This window comes from Canis lupus, chromosome X, assembly GCF_011100685.1.
Source record: "Canis lupus familiaris isolate Mischka breed German Shepherd chromosome X, alternate assembly UU_Cfam_GSD_1.0, whole genome shotgun sequence".
Taxonomy (NCBI): domain Eukaryota; kingdom Metazoa; phylum Chordata; class Mammalia; order Carnivora; family Canidae; genus Canis; species Canis lupus.
The window spans coordinates 118,109,357-118,129,313 of NC_049260.1; the positions used below are offsets into that span (position 1 = coordinate 118,109,357).

The following is a 19,957-nucleotide window of genomic DNA, read 5'->3' on the forward strand; positions in this document are numbered from 1 at the left end:
GTGACCAAGCCTGCTTCCTGCGGCCTCTTTGACAATATTCCCTTTTGGAGAGCCCATCATCCTTATGGAGCACAGTGGTGGCACAAGCCCAGAGGGCAAAGCCACTGCTGGGACAGAGGTCTTTCGCCCATCACGAGGTGGCTTCGTGACTCTGAGCCAGAGGTTGCTCTTCTCTAGGACTCAGGAATCTGATCTATGAGATGAGAACAAGGAGAGCTACTTCCCTAGATTCTGGAGTGGATGAAACACAGCAACATGAATGAGACTTCGGTGCATCCAAGGCAACATGAATGAGACTTCGGTGCATCCAAGGCATTCTAGCCACTATATACATGCAAAATTCTATTGGGTTGAATTGTGACTCTTAATTGTTCAGCAATCCCAAATATCCTTGAAGCATGGCTTTGAATTCCATGTTTCAAGCCTTTCACAGGCTCCCAATCCAGTTGAGCTGAGGAGTGTAAATTGCCCCTGCGATGGTTTTCCTCATGATTAAATAGATGAGCTCCGTTCGTGTCTTTTAATACAGGGCATTTTTCCCCTTTTTCATTTTTGACCACTCCACGGTTCATAAGGCACTTTGCAGCTTTTCAAATTGTCACATTTGTTTAATTAGCCCAGAGACCCTGCCACGTCGGTTTCTGTCAGCTATATAACAGTCTCTGTGGGTAGCTCGCAAATCCCTGTCCGGGATTGTTTTTAATGATTTTGCGCATTTCTTTTCTTGTTGAAAGCAAATGAAGGACAGACTAGATGAGCAGGAGCCAGTGGCACGAAGGGGCCAGGGTGTATGTGACTAGAGCCCCAGTAGAAGACCACTGGTTGACAACTGGCAATTGGACAAGAGATACAAATTGATTACACACCATGGTCTGAAGCCCAGGCCTGAGAGAGGGAAGTTTATGGGGGGAGAGTCCTCCATGTGCATTTATTTATCTCGAGTCCAATGTGACAGTTGCTCATTAGAACTTTTCCAGCAGAGGGTTTTGATAATATTCTCTTTGGATCTTCTCTTTGGTGCTTTCCTAAATTTATGCCAGGGTGTAAACGTATTGGTCTAGTGACCCCAAGAGATGATATTGGCTGAAAACAGAAGTTTAAAGAGGATTTAGAGACATCCATGAGCCGTGGGTTCCCACAAGGTCATTACCAAAAGCTTGGTGGGGGGAGCAGGGGGTGATGGGAGAATCGGAAAGTTTCCCTTTCTCGTGGTGTGCAAATGCTTTGGAAGCCTCAAGGATATCAACGGGAAATTCTTAATAAAAAGACACTTTGATGACAGACTCTATGATTGTTACCTTTTTAATAATAATAATATAATAATAATAATAATAATAATAATAATAATAAACCAAACATGACGAGGTGGTAAAATGCAAGAATCAGATTGAATTTTTGTTTAGTAAATGCTCAGCGTATGGTATCTCTGTGTTCTGATTTCCAAAGCCATATCATGTCAGTAGCTACTTCTAGCTTATGCTGTTTGGTAGGTAGCTGTATTCACCAAGGCAAACAGGGACCAGCCTTCCTGATTTTAACAGAGGATTGAAGCTTTATAGCATGCCTGTGGAGCAAGGTTTTATGTCCACACTGCCTGTCCCCTAGAGCGTTCATATTGGGTTTAGAATGTTCTCTTTCTCTATTAGCCAGACATCCCTAGAAAAAGATATGGCTCTCACTTATGCGGCTTCTTTGCCAGTCTTAATATGGAATAAAGAAGCTATTTATTTCCCATTATTTGAAGTAATTGCAGAAAGAAACTAATCTGGAGAGAGGAGTGACTGTCCAGGCATTGAAGAATACTCAGCCTGTTAGGGGCTTGGAATATTCTGAGGGGGATTTCTGAATCAGTTTCACCGAGGCTTAGACGTGGTTATAATGTTTTAAATTCAGGCAACTGCAGAGAGTGTGATGTTTCTGTTGGCTTATTTTTATTTTTAAAAAAATTTAAAGAAGGTTTTATTTATTTGAGAGAGAGATAGCACATGAGTGGATGGAGAGGGAGAGAAGCAGACTCCCCACTGATCAGGGAGCCCAATGCAGGGCTCTATCCTAGGACCCTGCGATCGTGACCTGAGCTGAAGTCAGACAGTTCACTAGCTGAGACACTCAGGCATCCCTGGCTTATTTTTATTTTTACTGGGGGGAGTGTGTTGATGGGGGAGGAAGACCTGGTGTTCAGTAGCTACACCAAAACCTTATGATCAATTTGTTAGTTAATTTTTTGTGAATGGGGCAAACCGGTTCCCTTTCATCCCCCTGGTGCTGTGATTCTGTGATTCCACGAGGAAAGACAATTCCATGCAAATCATATTGGCTGGAGTTTCAGCTGTATTAGTGGCCTGACGCCTTATTTTTACTGAGCTTAGAAATAATGAGAGAGCAAAGCTATGGCCAAGTTGTTCACTGGAGGGCTCTTTCCATGAAAATAGATATTACTTCTTTTTTTCCTCAGCAATTGAGCCTTTGTTCCTTCTAAAAGGAGTTGTCATGAACTCCTCATTACCATTTTTCTTAATGTGATAAGTGTAAACTACAAGAAAGCTATCATGTTTGAAAAGCTATGGCAGCCCTTAGAAAGGAATACTGATGCCTTGTGTGTGTCTTATAAAAGGCTTAGACTGGGAATTGCACGAAATGTTTCCTCCTGCCTCCCTTTGCCTGGACTTGTCTTTCACTTATGATATAAGCTGTGTCTCCGCACCTGCAGGCTCAATCTGCCTGTCCCGTGGTGTGAGATCAGCCCATCTCTGGTGATTTCTGGAACACGATAACAAATTGAATGTGACTCTTTTTTAAGCCAACTCTGACAGGTTTACTTTAGTTCAACTTTTGAATGATAACCAATAATTGCTATTATTTGATACCCATTCCAATTATGAATACTCTAGTTACCTAAGTAGAGCCCAGCTACACCCTGTGCCTGGACCTGGTCCAGATACCTGGCTCTTAGATACCTTGCAAAGAGTAGACAATAATTTTTTTTAGATGAATGAAACTGAATGTAGATCATTAAAGATGGTGCTAGGGGAGCATCCAATGAAGGTGTGTTAATTTTATCAAATTGCTTTGGCTGACCTGAAGCTAAGGGAGCAAATTGGAGATTAACCCTAAAAAATTCTTTCGTGCTGTGAGGATATGGTGTGTCATTTCATCCAGCAAAGTTGCTCTGAAACAAAAAACAAGGGCCACACCATTATATTATGTTTTAAGTGATGGTCATTTGGATGCAGTCGATGGCAAAATAATTTGAAACACAAACTCAACAGTGAAGCTTAAAAAATCACTTTTGAAAAAATGTAATAGTGTCAAAATTAGTTTCTGGATGAAGAAAACAAGTTCCTGAGTTAGAAAGGGAAGAGATGGCCTTCAAGAAACCTCAGAATCCTCTGATGCTTGGGCTGGACCACAGAGCAAAAATATTTCTCAATGGCCATTTTTTTTTACATTTCTTACTCTTGAACTCGTGCTAATTTTGCCTTTACCCAGGAAAGCAATTTTGATTGAAATCAACCTAGCAGCATTTCCTACTGGTGTGGCCAGTCTTCTGTACTGGTTGCTTTGACCAATGGAGACAGATGTCCTGAGAAGGATCCAAATTTACAAGGCCATCATCTATGGGGGTGTTCAACCCCATTAATTAGGTGAGCTGCAGCCTCAGGGTTCCCCTGCTGGAAACACATGCAGAACTCCATGGGTCTGGTTGAATTCAGCCCAATATTTCACCATGCTGGTCTGCCTACCTATTGCTGCCCTTAGAGAGGTTTCTTTGTGGATTCTGAGTGCAGAGCATCTGACAAGTAACTTCCCATGGCTATACACATCCCTGTTATGTTTAGCGAATGAAATGGAATTCATTGCATCTGGCAATGGCTAGAAGATGGACTCATTGCCTGAATGAACACATGGTGAAGCCATAGGATCACTGATCACTGAGCTCCCCAACTGTAAATTAGAATTAGGCCTTTTAAAGTAGAATCCTTGTTGGGGGTGGGGGTGCCAGGATGACGGCAGCCAGTGTGAGCTGGACCTTTTGCATGTACAGCCCTGGGGCTGATGAAGAAAATTTTCAGAGTCCCTGGAACAACTGCTGGCACTGAAGAGTTTTGAATAAAGCAGTCAATTATTTATTTGAAGAAAGAAATAGTGACAGGATTTTTATACCATGTCAGTGAAATCATAACTTAGTGTTAGAAACTTTTTTAAAAAACATTAGCCTTGGGATCCCTGGGTGGCGCAGCGGTTTGGCGCCTGCCTTTGGCCCAGGGCGCGATCCTGGAGACCCGGGATCGAATCCCACGTCAGGCTCCCGGTGCATGGAGCCTGCTTCTCCCTCGGCCTGTGTCTCTGCCTCTCTCTCTCTCTCTCTGTGACTATCATAAATAAATAAAAATTGAAAAAAATATAAAAAAAACATTAGCCTTTTTTTTCTTGGTGGATTGCATTTTGTGTTGGACCATTATTAGGAAGTTATGTTTAACAGGACAGTTAATTTTATACCTCTTCCCTACGAGCACTTGCATAGAAATTGGAGATACACTCTCAGGAGACTGTCTTAAGACTGTTCCAAAGAGAAGAATATTCATTCAATTTCGTGGAACAGCATTTTGACCACTAGAGAGGCTTGGCAGGAGTGTTAGTGATCAAGCCCAGGAAAGTCTATGGTTCCACTGTTGTTGGACTTTCCAAGAGCTGAGCGAATGATCAGACAAATGAGGCTGTTGGCTTTCACTGTGAGGTAGCAGGCCCTCCCTGGTACTCCTCCCCCACCGTCCCTGGGAGAATGATGAATCTCCTTAGCCAATGTCGCCATCCATGTTTGTATGTCATGTCAAAAAAAAAAAAAAAAAAAAGCAGATGACAGCCCTGCTGTCTCAGATTCAGTTTGCCTCATAAATATCCTTGACTTCATCAAGATGAAGAATATGATCATAAGATCATTGGTCCTTAACCTCTTTGCCCCGCCTCTTTAGGAATCCCTTTAAATCTCCTGCCTTTAGAGATGGGCCCCCATTGCCTTCTAGAGCCATCAGCTCCATGATTGGAAAGCTCATATGAATGGAAAATCTTTTATAGTTTGAGCTAAAATTGGTCTCCTGATAACTTCTACCCATAGGGCAAGCCCTCACCTCTTGGTCTATAGAACAGGTCCCAAATCTCTTTCATATGAGAGCCCTTAGGGTACTTGCAGGCACCTGTCAGATCTTCCCTCTCTCCCTCTGCTGTAGACTAAATATTCCCTTTTAAAGGGAATATCCATGTGATGAGCTTTCCAGGCTCTTCTGGTTCTCATGGCTGTCCCTAGTAAGAGATTGCAGTCCTCCGATGCCCCTGCCAGCATGGGCCCATCCACAGTGGCCCTGGTTCTGATGCAGTCTGATGCAGTCTGATAGTCTACTGTGTGCTATTATCTACTTACTGCCTTCCACACCGTGGCCGTCAGACTTGCCCTAATATCACCTGTGTTGGCATTGGTTCTTTTGGCTGGTAAATCCCCCAAACTAAAATCCTCGGGGTTTTAGCCCATGAATTACATACAGCTATGTCAGGCGGGCTTTCTCATTCTGCGGTTTGACACTTGGTTTGTAGAACATCATTGTGATTTCCATTTACCTCTGCTAAAATTCATCTTCTTGGCTTCAGGCCGGGTTTGGCAAGCTCTTTCTGAATTTTGATTCCTTGCCGTTTACTGTCACCTACAATTTTGATAAGCAGACATTCTGTATGTTCATAAGTTGTCGGTTAAATGAGATAGTGCTTCTGAAAGTGATGTCTTGCTATCAAAAAAGCGCAATAAAGAGGAAGGCAGCATTCTCATTAAAAGTGGTGATCAAGGAAGGAGCACAAGTGGCCAAGCCGTATGAAATGCCTCCGGAGGCGGCTTTCAAGGTTGAACTTGTTGATTCCACAACTCGTGTAAGTTTGTTCGGCTGCACTGTAAATCTACCTGAGTGCGTGATGACGCACCTTGTGCATCTCCACCCTCAGCCGAGGGAGTTGTGAGGTTCGCTCGATGCCTTACTGACGCCAGGATGATCTCTGGTCATTTCCCAGCCTTCCAAGTAGGATCTTGTTTCCCCAGTGCTGTCAACGTTCTAGATTGTGGCCTGGCCAGTGTTAAAAAGGCCCTCGAACCCTAAGTAAGCAGCTTATTTTTATATGAGCACATTTAGGACAAAACATTCTGGGAAACACAACGTCTTTCCTGGAGGGGTCCAGGCAGGGTGGGGGGAGAGAAAGAGAGAGAGACCAGTAGCTCTTCCCATGTGCCCTGCTTCTTCACATGGGAACTTTTATGACCCTGGCCAAAGGGTTCCATCTTCCTGCCCTTGTCCTCCCGGGGCCTGTCAGAAGGAGAGCCTGCCAAGAGAAGCAGGAAGGTGCATGATTCTGCAGGGACTGCATGCTGGTGGGCCACGCTGGGAATAGCAGCCTGTGCGGACTGCATACAGTCAGCTCGTGGATCCGCTCCCAGCTGACTGCTCAGCTCCCTGCAGGCACCCACCCCAAGGCCTGCTCAGCTCCCATGGTCCATTTCCTAGTGAACAGCCAGCCCCACTGCTGCTGCAGGTAACAGAGCTAATACTCCTGCCTGGCTTCCCTTTCCTATCAGGGGGAAGCAGAGCCTCCTACAGGCCAGTGAGCAACTGATCGCGGATTGAAGACAGGAATGACCTGGTTGCTATTCCCCCGAGGCCTGATTCCCAAGGCCGGCCCTTCTGGGGACCCCAAGAGCCCTTGACCCTTATTGGCTGGCAACCCTCATGCCTAACTCCACCTCACTCCCCTGTTTCTGGCCTTGTGAAGAACCATTAGGGCCCATGGATACAAAGATTCTAAATCATGTATTCAAGCAACTTAGGTTTTCTGAGGAGTTATTAACATGTCCCCTACCCCTACCCGCACACACTTGTGCTTTTGCTCTGGAGAAGGGAGAGTCCTTTGGCTAAAGAAGCAGAGTTGACTCTAGTGAACACCCCTCACTTGGATATTTGGGACCCATGGACTGGACTCACTAGTTTCATGTTGTAGTTAGTTTTGGACAAAGGAAGGTGCTGATGTTTCTGTATTGTTAGGCCCTGACAGCATGTCAGACTGCACAGTGTATATATTTACTTTCCTATCATGCTTCCTGGAACTAGAAACAGAAAAAAAAAGTATCCCCTCCCCCAATAGAAGTTGGAGTCCAAGGTCATTTAAGTCCAAGTCTCAGTGAAAACAAACTCAGACCTGATTTTTGTGGACTTCTTTGTCTATTCAATCATATTTGTATTTTAAAACCACTCAGCTGTTCCCATGTATTGTTAGTCTTCCTCACAAGAATTTGTATTTCCAAAATGGCAGTTATTTTATTCTTAGCATTTCTTTTTTTTTCTTAAGATTTTATTTATTTATTTGAGAGAGAGAGAGAGAGAGAGAGAAAGCATAAGTGGGGCAGCGGCAGGGGCAGAGGGCAAAAAAGAAGCAGACTCCCCACAGAGCAGGGAGCCCGATGTGGGTCTCGATGTAGGGCTCCATCCTGGGACTCCAGGATCACAACCTGGACTGAAGGCAGACACTTAACCAACTGAGTCACCCAGGTGCCCCTATATTCTTAGCATTTCAAGAGAGGGAAGGGGAAGGTGTACAGAGCCCCTCTCATCTGGAGCTCCAGACAGAGCCTGAGCTGCCTGCCTGCTAAGCGCATACAGGCAGTGCCTTGGCTCTGCTTGCAGGGCTGGTGGCCACAAGCTTTGGGTGTGTTTGACCCTGTGCTTTCTGGACCCCTCACCTGTGCATTAGCTCCCTTTCCCCTGTGGCAGGCCTGGAGACATGGCAGCAGAGGTCAACGGTGTTGACAGCTGAGAGAACCCCCAGAGGCCATCTCAGCCAAAGCCCACATGCTGTACGTAGGAAAACAGAGGCTCAGAGAGGGCAAGTGACTTGACTGGGGTCACTCGGGTAGCTTTCGGCCAAATGGAGACGTGAATTAAGCTCTCCTTACTCTCAGTCCAGGAGTCTTTAGGGGAGCTTTAGTACTCTAGCAACAACAATGAAATATGTGAGATATTGCCATTGTATTCATTAGGATGGTTATTTGAAAAAATAATCACTTCTTCACTTAACTCTTTGAGGTAGGGACCTTAATATTTATGTTACGCTATAGAACCTAAACATACACTGCTTGAACACCTACTGTGTGCCACATAGAGTGTTAGCCTCTGAAAAGAATACACATGCAGACACACACACATACATGCACACACATAGCTCCTCTTGCTTTCAATATGAACCCTTTCTCAAAAGCCTCACACAATGGATTCCTTCTGATGCCTTGGCACATTTCCCTCTTGAGGTGGTGAGCACATCAAGCAGAGTGAGTTCTTCTTGGGGAGGAAGGATTTTGACTTTTTATCCTTTTTATCCTTTCTAGATCCCGGTGACTGGCACTTTAGAAGTTAGTAGAACAAAATACAGGGCATCCACCAAACAGACCCAGCCATTTACTAATTGGGTGACCTTGGCCATGCCCCTTGACCTCCTCGTGTCTCCAAAGGAGTATGAGTAACCCTTGCCTCTTTAGTTTGTAGTACACGAATGCTGAGTATGGGAACTGAGTGCCTAGCACTGTAAGCACTTGGTGAATCTTAATAATTATTATTATTAATTCAAACACACAAACTTCAGACACTAATAAGAATATCTCAGATTAACCAGTTACTATATACTAGACTCTGGAGATGCAGAGTTGAGTAAAACAAGGCTTGAGACCACATCCTAGTTACTACAAAGAACAGCCAGACAGGGAGCTTTGTGTTGGGTGAGTACGGGATGCATTTGAAATTAGGAGAATCTGGAATCCAGACTATCTTCTGCTCCTTAGCCAGTGGCACACCCAGCAAAGTGATTCTATGCACAAGTTGTTTGGGATTCATTAGAATCCTCTCCGTGAACCATAATATGGTTAATATGCTGGAGAAGTAATCCCTGGTGGAAAATTGGTCATTATCTGGGGCACCTGGGTGGCTCAGTTGGCTGAGTGTCTGACTCTTGATTTTGGCTCAGGTCATGATCTCAGGGTTGTGGGATCGAGCCCCCTGTTGGACTCTGTGCTCAGTGGGGAGTCTGCTTCAGATTCTCTCCCTCCGCCCCATCCACACATCCCTCTCAAGTAAATAAATAAATCTTACTAAAACAGGGGCGACTGGGTGGCTCAGTCATTTGAGCATCTGACTCTTGGTTTTGGCTCAAATCATGATCTCAGAGCTGTGCTTAGGGCTCTGCACTCAACATGGAGTCTGCTTGAGAGTCTCTCTCCCTGTATCCCTCTCCCTTTGTGCCTCCCCCCTGCTCGTGCTGTAAATCAAGCAGTTGATCAATCAAATCTTTGAAGGATAGGGAAAATTGGGCTTTTTCTGATTTTTCTGTGTTCGATTTTGAAGTCTTCAGCTCACATTAATTTAAGCACCCATCCCGTTGTTAGAGATTACATAGAATGCTCTGTTTCTTGTGAAACTCATTCTTTGTCAATTGCTGAAAGATAAAACATCATTACTTACCTAGTCCTTTCTCCATTGACTATGGTAGTCAACTTTATAATAACAGTCAACCTATCTGGTGTAGTGGAAAGAACGTGAACTTTGGAACTGGTCACCAGCATTCACTTACCACTACCCAATGGGAAGATGAGTCCCTGCTTTATTTCTCTCTCAGGGAGGACTAAGGGAGCCCAGAGATGAAGGAATTTCAGACCAATCACATGCATGGACGCATGCATGCAAATGTGTGTGTGTGTGTGTGTGTGTGTGTGTGTGTGTGTGTGTGAGGGAGAGAGAGGGAAGTTTGTTGTTAATGGAGGAATGACACTTGGTGTTAAGCACGGGTGCTCAGCACTGGAGCCTGTTGTAAAAGCCTTGGCAATACTGCGGAGCAATACTGTGCTCATCCCTACCTGATGAATACAGTACAGTGGGATAAGGGTGCATGGGTGTTCTTATCTTGGGAATAGCAAGAACATAAAAATAGATTAATATCCTTCAAGTGTGAATGAAAAGGATGACAATGGAAAATCTGCTGTGAGCTCTCCACACTTTACAGGTCTAGCTCATTTTGAGAAGCAAAAGAGTTTTCTCCAACGTTCCTGCCTGAAGATAGCCTTTCAGGAAATTATATTCCTTTTAACTGCGTCTTCTTACTCTAATCAAATGCATCGGTGGTAACATGGAATCAGCTTGCCATTTCATGAAATTTCACATTTCAAATATAGAGAATCAGTTGTAATTGAAAATGCAAAATGGGTTGCAGTTCTGCGTGGATTGGTCAGCAGAGTGGTGCACTCTGACGGTAGTTCAGGATAATCCCATTCTGCCACAGAGTCAATTCAGATGACCTGGGGGAGAAGGTACACGTTTGAGAGGGAGTTCATCCTTCCAGGTGTCTGAAACACCTTTCAACAAATCCAGAGGCACACCTCTAAAGCCCATGGTGAAAAGGGTTGTAACCAAGCCTCTCGCCGATTGAGGCATACTCTGTAGGTGCTGGTAAGAGACAGTGCTTCTCGATTCCCACCGCTGGGGCTTATAGCTCCTTGGTTAGCTCAGCCACGAGAGGACCAGTATGTTTGAGATGGGGACAAATTGTGGAGAAGACCAGCCTCGGTCAGAAAAAAGAAGACACCCAAACTTGAAAAGAAACTACCCAGTAATTGGAATTCAGCTTTAAACTGTTGTCACGTCGAGTTACTTTGGGCCAGTCTGGATGAATGCGTAAGGAGCGTTTGTCACAAACGTTATCAACTGCATATAAATGCACAACTCGAAAACACTTGAAAATAGTCTCTCTCTTAAGTAGGTTAAGCATCCCCTCTAAATCTTGTATGCATATTTAATGTCCTTAGCGCCTCCTTGTAAATAGTGCTAGGTAGGATCCAATCTGTGTCAGCCCTTGTCTGAATCATACTTACAAATTCTGCTTCAGCGTTGCACTGTGAATGAATCTGTGAAGTATCTCTTTGCATTACAGCTCTTCATACATCAAAGGCTCTTTTTGAACTGGGTAATTATAGAAGGGGGAAAAAGTTTTCATGCTACCTGAGTGTTCTTATTAATATTACCTTTGAAATGACTAATTACGTTACCCATAAAGATTGGGGGAAAGTATTATGTAACTGACTCATTAAAAAAAAAAAAAAAGGCCTTTCATAAACTTTGATCCTCTCCACTCCTCCCCAAAGCTCTCCTTCTTTTTTCCCCCATGACCGCATTGATTTTGCTGTTGAGTGTTTATACACCAAAAATGTCTGATGAATACAACACACGCTGGCACCCTCCTGCTTTACAAACTTCGTCACTCTGGTGCTGGGACGTGGAGCCTGTGATTTGATTACCCTTACTATTCGGGGGAAAGCATGTTGGCCATGAGCCCTCAGACTCGAGCAAGATTTGAATAGCAACTCTTTTCACGCCAAGTGTTTGGAGGCATCGAGAAGGTGGCCCTGCTGATAAGGAGTTTCTCCTGCTTTGAGACCTGAACTCAGAAAGGCTGTGCGGATGGCTGGGCGGAACAGTGTTACCAATCTCGTAGAAACCTTCTCGATGAATGAGAATGAATTCTCTTCAGTGGCCTTTTCTGTGTATGGAAGAATCAACAGCATGCTCCCCATCTTGTCGCCAAGAGAAATGAGTATCAGAGTCTCCGGAATGAAGGTAGTGACCGTGCTGCCCTTCTCTGAGCTGGCATATCACACCCGAAACAGGATGCCATGAGTTAGATGAGCCCCAGGCAATCAGACAGTTGACAGAATGCAGAACTCAAGCATTAGAAGGAAAGTTGAAGTCTCCCAATGATGAATGAACAAGCTACAGATGTCTCAGACTAGAGAAAAAGCAGCACCAGGGGACAGGAATTGCTGTCTTCCAACAGCCGAAGGCTTGTCATGTGAAGGAAGAGATGTATTCTGTATGGTTCCAAAGTACAATCCATAGGTAGAAGCTCCTGAGAGACAGGCATTTAGTTCACCATCAGTAGGAATAGTGTGATCAGGTTGTCTCAACATGGGACAGGCTGCTTCAAGCATTAGGGAGCTAGCTCCTGTCACTGGCAGTGTGCAAGTGGATGTTGGGTGATCCTTTGTGCCATAGATAGGCTTCAAGCACCGGGACAGAGGCAGGGGGATGGAGTTGATGAATTTAAGTTCCTCTGAAAATAATTAAACCACCTAAGTAAGTATTTATAAGGAGTCCTGCTATATGTAGTGCCAAGGAAGTTTTTGGTTTTTGGAGTACCCCAAAATAAAGTTGCTTTGTTTTTCTTTACCAGGAGATGACCCATTCCTGGCCTGCTCCTCTCACTGCCATGCATACTTCTGGAAACTCTGAGAAGAACACACTTTCTACCCCAGGACAGGTCAATTCTCTTCCTTCCTCCATTTTCCTTTATCTTGTTTCAGATGTATCAGTCTTCCAGTTGGAGTCTTAAAAATAAAAATGGCCTTGGTGTTCTAGTGCCATAAAATCTAGACTTCCTTGGGGCACCTGGATGGTGCAGTCGGTTAAGCATCCGACTGTTGGTTTCGGCTCAGGTCCTGATCTCAGGGTTGTGAGATCAAGCCCTGCATTGAGCTCCATGCTCAGTGTGGAATCTGCTTGAGATTCTTTCTCCCTCTCTCTCCCCCACCCCACCCTTCTCCCTGCTCATGCTCTCTCTCTAAAATAAATAAGTAAATACAATCTTTAAAAAAGTCTAGACTTCCTCTTGCCCCTTGGGATGTTAACGTAAATCTCATTTTTACTGAAGAAGAGGCTTTAAGATCATATATACACACAGACACTGGCATGTGTATTGTACTACCTAGAGCACTGCCCCTGTCTAAGTCACTGTGCCCAGAATTGATGAGTCAGAAGAGTGAGATCATCCCTTAGGAAGCCCAATTAGGTGATGTAACAACAATTTTCAATAATTTTTAATTAAAAAAAACTATACTCTTCACTCCAATAGGTCGATTTTCAATTTTGTGTATCACCTTCCAGTCCTTGCTCACAAGCACACAGATCTTTACACGCCATCACATCACACTGATAGAACTTCTACACTTCTATCATCCAGTGTTTATTTTTTTTCCTCACCTGCTCCCAGTAAGAAGTGTTTCTCACCATCAGTTTTTCGAATGCCTAAATAACCATGGCTATTGTAATAACACATATTTTTAAAAAGTGTCTTTCTCCCTTCCTTCCTTCCATCCAATTAACCATCCATTCATCCATCCACTCATTTATTCAGAAATCATTTTCTGAGGTCATACAACAGACTTAAAGTTAGGGATGAAAGAAACCCTCTACTTGTTATCAGCTAATTGACAAAACAGTGTAGAAAGTGTCTTTGTAGAGAATAAAAGGTTCAGAGAAGTATCTAGCAGTCCCTGGGTGTTGAGGAAGTGCTCAGAGAGGTGGCAGCATTTGTAGGATGCTTACAGCTTTGACAGGTGGAGAATGGCCTAAGAGAAGAGCACTCCACGCAGAGGAACAGGATGGGTAAAGGTACAAGGAGATGAGGGATCATGGCATGATCCATACCAGTGTGGTCTCGAGTGGCTGGTTCACAGTTTGAGTGATGGGAAGTAGAGAGAGATACGAACCCCAGGCAAATAAGTGCATCTCTGTAAAAAACCTTGAGTGCCAGCAAGGAGTTTAGACTATTTGCAGAAGGAGAAACCCAGTCATCCTTCAGCATTTAGGGTCATGAGTTGAGCAATAACATTGGCCTAAACTGTGTTTAATTATCCCCTTCTACCTTTGAAAGGGGTCAGGAGGGATCCCTGGGTGGCGCAGCGGTTTGGCGCCTGCCTTTGGCCCAGGGCGTGATCCTGGAGACCCGGGATCGAACCCCACATCGGGCTCCCGGTGCATGGAGCCTGCTTCTCCCTCTGCCTGTGTCTCTGCCTCTCTCTCTCTCTCTCTGTATCTGTCATAAATAAATAAAAAATGTTTAAAAAAAAATGAAAGGGGTCAGGAGTAAGAGCAACAACCCTCTCTGTCCAATATCCGGTGTGTGTGTCATTCCTTTCCATATGCCCCCTGTCCGTCCCTCCTTAGGCCGCTCTGGGCTTCGTGTCCTCTCCCTAGCATCCCAGCCAAGGGATCAATCCAGCCGTTTCAGGCGTTGAATCCAACACTGGTACAGCAATTGCAGTGTTTTCAGCTGTGTTCTCCAATTCTGGAGATAATTTGCGCAAGTTGCAATTTTGACATTTACAAGTGTATACAATAGAACCAGTTGTTTAAATGGGCTTTTGTAGTTAGTGCACAATTTGGAATCAGGCACGATTTGCATTTTCTGCTAATTATCTGTGCTCCCATCACCACATGATAAAGGTAGAGGTGACTAGGATAAAATGGTGAAACCAGCATGGATACACACCCACTCTTTTGTTTCACTTGGCTCCTGCCAAAATGTTGGTTTAAAAGAGAAGTACATTTTCAATAACAGTAATGACATCAACAACATAAGGCTGCGACGTGCTTCACCTCATTCTAAGCACATAATACCTAGTAAATAATTCAATCCTCATTGCAACCCAGAGATTGGTATTTCGACTCTCCAAAATTCACAGAGGAGGAAACTGAGGCACAGAGTAAGGTAATGTGCTCCAAATCCCCCAGCTAAAAGAATCAGGAGACCAGCCCTTTAGACTCAGGTGTTGTGGCGATGTGTTTATCACACAGATTTACAGTTGCCTCAGTTCAAATTCCATTTTCCAAAATGTGGCTGTGTACAGTACACGTACCTGGGTGATCCCTCCTTCCTCAGGGCTTGAACCAGAACCAGGTGACCCCACCCTCTCAGGAAGCATCCATTTCATACATTCATGATAGAGCTTGAGCAGCCTAAAGGGTGCCATCTTCATTGCCTTGGGAGCTATAGACCTGGCTGCTTGAATCCTGGCCCTGCCAATTGCTAGCTAGGTGGTCCTGCTCAAGTTCTCCTGAGTCTCGTTTCCCCTTCTGCACTGTGTGCGTGTGTGTGTGTGTGCATGCATGCACGTGCTCCACGGGTGTCTGTGTGTACCATATAATCCCAGTGGATTTTTCAGGTCAAATAGTAATTCTACAAACTTACAAAAACAGACACGGTTGAAAATTCCCAACTTAGTGAAGTTTACTTATCCATCCCAAACTGAAAATGCCATGTTTTCTCATAGAGCATGGAAAAACTCACAAGGAAGGGAGTACTCCTTGCTAAACAGGAGTGGAGCTAATAGTGTCCTCAAGGGAAGTTCAGTGAAGGCTCCATGGAGGTAATCAAACTCCAGACAGAGGCTGGCAAACTATAGCCCATGGGCTGTTAGATTTTTAAATGGTCAGGGTTTTCAAGAGAAAAAGAATGTGAATAGTTATGAGCATTATGAGTTACTGTGAATGATATGAAATAACGTAAGTGATATGAAATTCAAATTTCAGCATCTATAACTCAAGCTTTCTTGGAATCCAGCCACACTGGTTCATTTAACGTATTAGCTATGGCTGCTATCACACTACAGCGGCAAAGTTGAGTAGTTATGACAGAGACTGTATGCCCCCCCAAGGCTTAAAATATTTCGTATCTGGCCCTTTATGGGAAAAGTTTGCCAATTCCTGCTCTAGAGTCTAGATCCTGTGGGAGTGTCTGATTGTGGGATTATCATCAAAGTTATTATGGAAAATATTCTCACATGAATTTGTGAAAACAATTTGACATCATTATATTCTATTACTAAAATTACCTATATGACATGTCCATGAAAGAAACACACAGATCAAAGTTAGGCTTTTCTTTTTTAAAAATTTGTATTATGGGCATCAACAATTATTGCATGAACAATTCAGATTTTTCCCACAACCAGGCTCTTTCCCATTGGAGTTGGGTGTGTTTCTACGATAACTTGGGTAATATCCAAAGGTGTTTCATTTGTTTGGAATTCTAGTTTTAAAAAGTCTTATCTAGCTTAACATTAAAAACAGTATCAAGGGGCTCCTGGGTGGCTTAGTCGATAGAGCGTTTGACTCTTGATTTCAGGATTGTGAATTCAAGCCCCAAGTTCGGCGTGGAGCCTACTTTAAAAAAAAAAAAGTATCAAGAATACGTAACTCTAATGACTCAAATTCAGTAAATAATGCAATCCTCAAATTCATTTTATGGATCACTGCCCTAATTCCTTGAACAACTGACTATTTGGGTCTAATATCCAGAATACTTGGCTGAAGGTTAAAACTTCAGTCTAGCTTTCTGGGACCAGTAGTTGCTGCACATGTCACTCTCTAACCAAGTATTTGGTTTATTTGACTTTGGAACTTGTCATTTGTTTCCTAATGGTATACAAGCCCAATCTTGCCCCATACAATTGTAATGAAATCCCTTATAAAAATTAAACAGGGGGAAATATTGGATGTAGTGAAAGACATACACATGGCTAACCCCTCATTTATTTGGCATTCCAGGAAATGAGGTGTTCTGGATGATTGAAATTCTTGGATAACCAAAGGCCCATCCTTCCATAGGAATCCTGTTATACACATCATTTTGGGATGTAATTAATATTTTCCCACTTCTTATAACAATTATACCAAATGTGCTTTAGTCTTTCTTGATAACTTAGACATTATGATGAACACCAGTTATTGGACTATGCTGTAATTATGCCCTCAGGAGCTATTAAGATGGATAGGAATACTTGCTTCTATATTCAATGGCCATAGACTCCTGTGCTTTGTAAGTTCTGACTTTGTGTGTCATTTTCTTTGGCTCCCTGTGCTATGCGTTTTCATGGCTTGGTGTTCCCAGCAGCTGTACCTCTAGGACTGTTCTCCCCTTCCTCGCCATCCATGATTTGCTAAGGAGTGGGAAGCAAATGGCCAAGCTTGTTAGAGTTTTTCGTCAAAAGTCAATTCTCTATCAAGTGAAGGTAGAGGAGCCTTTGAGCAGCAAACTGCATGGGCTTTGTCATAGCTCTTCAGTTGAGAGGCCTTTTCCATCTCTTGTGGAGTTTATGGTCATCTTCTGGAGTGGTGATCTTGCTGGAAGTGAAGTCTCCTAGGCAGCAGAATCATGCTGAATAGATCGAAAAATCCACTTTCCATTAAAACGCAGTGTAATGGTTCTAGATTACTTCTCTTAAAGACAAAGGATACTGTGATTCTCTCTTTTCTTCCATAGGGTGGCAAAATTAGGCTTCAAGAGTAGATTACTTACATCAGTAGTTGATATAACTAAATTCTTGTTTTACTTGAATTCATGGTCTCCCTTTCGAAGCTCTTGTCTTGCAGTCAGTATCCTCTCTTCTGTCTGCATACCCTGTCCACTGTCACAAGGCTTCTGCCTGCAGGTTTGGTCAGGAGCCACACAGGTTTGTCATGCTTCCAGAAAGTCCAATGTGTAGAAATCTGTGTTTCTCAAAAACAGTGAATGAGCCATGTGCAGGGTGACTTTCAAATCCAATCTACATCCCTTTAAATAATATGCTCCACTTGTATATTTCAAATGACTTCCTATACTTCACCAAATTTGTAATGAAGTTTTAAGAACACTTCTCTCGTGAAAATGAGATCCATCTATCACATATGTGTCACAGTGAAGATAGAAAATTGGAGTTGTTACTATAAAAGGGAACGATGGAGCAAATCTATTAATTAGGGTCTTGTTTACACTTCTACCAAAACCAGGATCGTTTGTTAGTTTGAACTGGGGCCCCTTTCCTTCCTTAGAGACATCACTGCCTAGCTAAGTGAGAAATTAAACACTTGAATTTCACACGTGTGGGTCATTTATTCCCATGCTGCACACATTTCATCAGTGTGGAATGGCAGTTATGGTCATGTTGCAGCAGGTTTGACTGGCAAATGTTTATCCTTCAATAGAGCTATGAACAGAAGCTTTACTTGATGGAATTGCTAATAGCGGTTTCCTTTTTGGCAAACATTAGGCAAGTTCTGTCTTCAACAATAACAGATACACCTTTTGTTCCCTGTGTAGCATTTAACTAATATCTGTATTGTGTGTTCTTCCTTATAGGAATCCCAACACCTGACCCCTGGATTCACCTTACAAAGTAGGTGTTTTTAAAACATTCTCCTTCATCCAAACATTCATGTCATCTCCTCCCCCACTTTTTTCTCTTTCCTACCTGATGTTGTGAAAATGTGAATTGACAGTGGCAAAAATTCAGATTGTGATACATCCAATTGGTTCCTTTACTTTTTCATCTGTGACTTATGATAGGATGCTGTTCTTTCTATCTATCTATCTATCTATCTATCTATCTATCTATCTATCTATCTATGCATTCTTCAAACATGCTACACGTTTAAAGATTAATTTCAAAAAAAAAAGATTAATTTCATTCAGAGTGATCATTTGACAGTAGAAAACATGGGTAGTAATCATGTGTGCCCTTTCTTTTCAGAGTGGAGTGACCCAACCAGCAGAGCTTCTACAAAGTCAGTATCGCTTGAGTTGTGAGTATTTGGGTTTCCAAAGCAGGCTTCTTTGGGGGCATTTGGCAAGGAAACAGTGCCTGGCTGCTGAGTGGATCTTGTTCTCCTGCTCCATGAAAATAGGAACCTTGGCTTATAATAATGTGGAGTTTGGTTAGAGAAGAAAATGAGATTTCCTACAATAAGCGAGTAGCAGTAAAAATGAATGAGGTCACCATTAGACTCTCTAGTGATGTAAATACAGGCTACATTAATAATACCTGGAATATGAAAACAATTGTGATTCTTGACTAGTTAGTCTGAACATTATGTAACTTCAGCCACAGACCTCATTATACACAATATTCAGACACCCCTGACTAGGATGGAGGAAGGACACATCTCAGCAGCCATGATTGGACATGAAGTGTTGAGTGGATTGTTATGGCCAGTCAGCCCGAGACCTTGCTGTTTGCAGGTCATCTGGTGACTGTATATTAAAGATAAACAAGGACAGCCAGAAAGATATGGAATAAGAGCTTACATGATGCTGGGTTGAAGTTCAGAAGCCAGGATCCTGCGATTCTCTCAGCACTGGCTTCATTTGTTATTAATGCTAACTGAAGGAAGGGTATGGAGAAACCAATTTCCTCAGATTAACTACTGTAGATTTTGTAATATCCATTTGTCCAAGAACGTATCAAGGGAGTATTTCTCTCACAACTTCTTTCCTTCCTAATAATAGAAAATGAAAGTCGACTTTTCTATATGAGTAATAGTCACATACTTGAAAATTTTCAAAATGAAATAATTTATGACATTCAAGTGGTCTAATGGCACACTTGAAGTGAATTGCTCACCTTTTGGAAGATCACGAATAATTGCGTAAAACAACTGGGAATGACTCCCAAATAGACCATGGCTTGGAGAAAGTCAGTGGCATTTCCACTGTCCTGGTTCTGTTGAACAGGAGAGCCCCTAGAGCCCTGACCCCATTGTCAGTCCTCTTATTTGGTTTTCTGGCCAGATCTGTGCCTTCTAATTCAAAGTTCAATTTCAGCAACCAAGAACTCTCATTCAAAGAGGTGAGCAAAAAATAAGGAAGGGGGGAGGGAATAAAACCATAACCCTGAATTAAGGACCAAATTATGTGGAAACGTGGAAACCAAAATCGTCTTTGATAGTGTTCATTTCAGCTTTTCCATTCATTGCATCTTGAATTGCCCTTTCCCTTGTTATTCTAGTAAACAATAGATCTTATTCTAATACCTAGCCCTCCTCCCATTAAAATGTCAGTAAAATTCACACACGCACATGCACATGCTTGAACATTTAGAAAGTCAACACAGGTTTCCAAACATGAAAAAATATAAAAATATTTTTCCCACTGTAAAATGATCTTACTCCTAAAGCAAGAGTATTAGGCTCCTGCTGTGAAATATGCTGATTTCCATATAGACCATAAAATTCCATATTTCAGTAGTTTGTAACTAACAGAAATAAACTCGTCAATTGTGATTTATAGTTAGAGGCTG

General features: G+C 42.9%; 1 protein-coding gene across 7 annotated transcripts in view; it reads left to right on the forward strand.

Annotated features, from left to right (window-relative positions):
• AFF2 (AF4/FMR2 family member 2) overlaps positions 1 to 19,957 on the forward strand; it is a 468,843-nt gene that overhangs the window by 302,329 nt on the left and 146,557 nt on the right. For 4 of the 7 annotated variants that reach the window (XM_038588490.1, XM_038588488.1, XM_038588489.1 and 1 more), the window contains 3 exons: positions 12,298 to 12,384; positions 18,022 to 18,058; positions 18,413 to 18,446. In XM_038588490.1, the coding sequence (XP_038444418.1) occupies positions 12,298 to 12,384; positions 18,022 to 18,058; positions 18,413 to 18,446 (158 nt within the window). The remainder of the gene's footprint in view (positions 1 to 12,297; positions 12,385 to 18,021; positions 18,059 to 18,412; positions 18,447 to 19,957) is intronic. The other 3 variants (XM_038588491.1, XM_038588492.1, XM_038588494.1) reach the window with 1 other exon arrangement.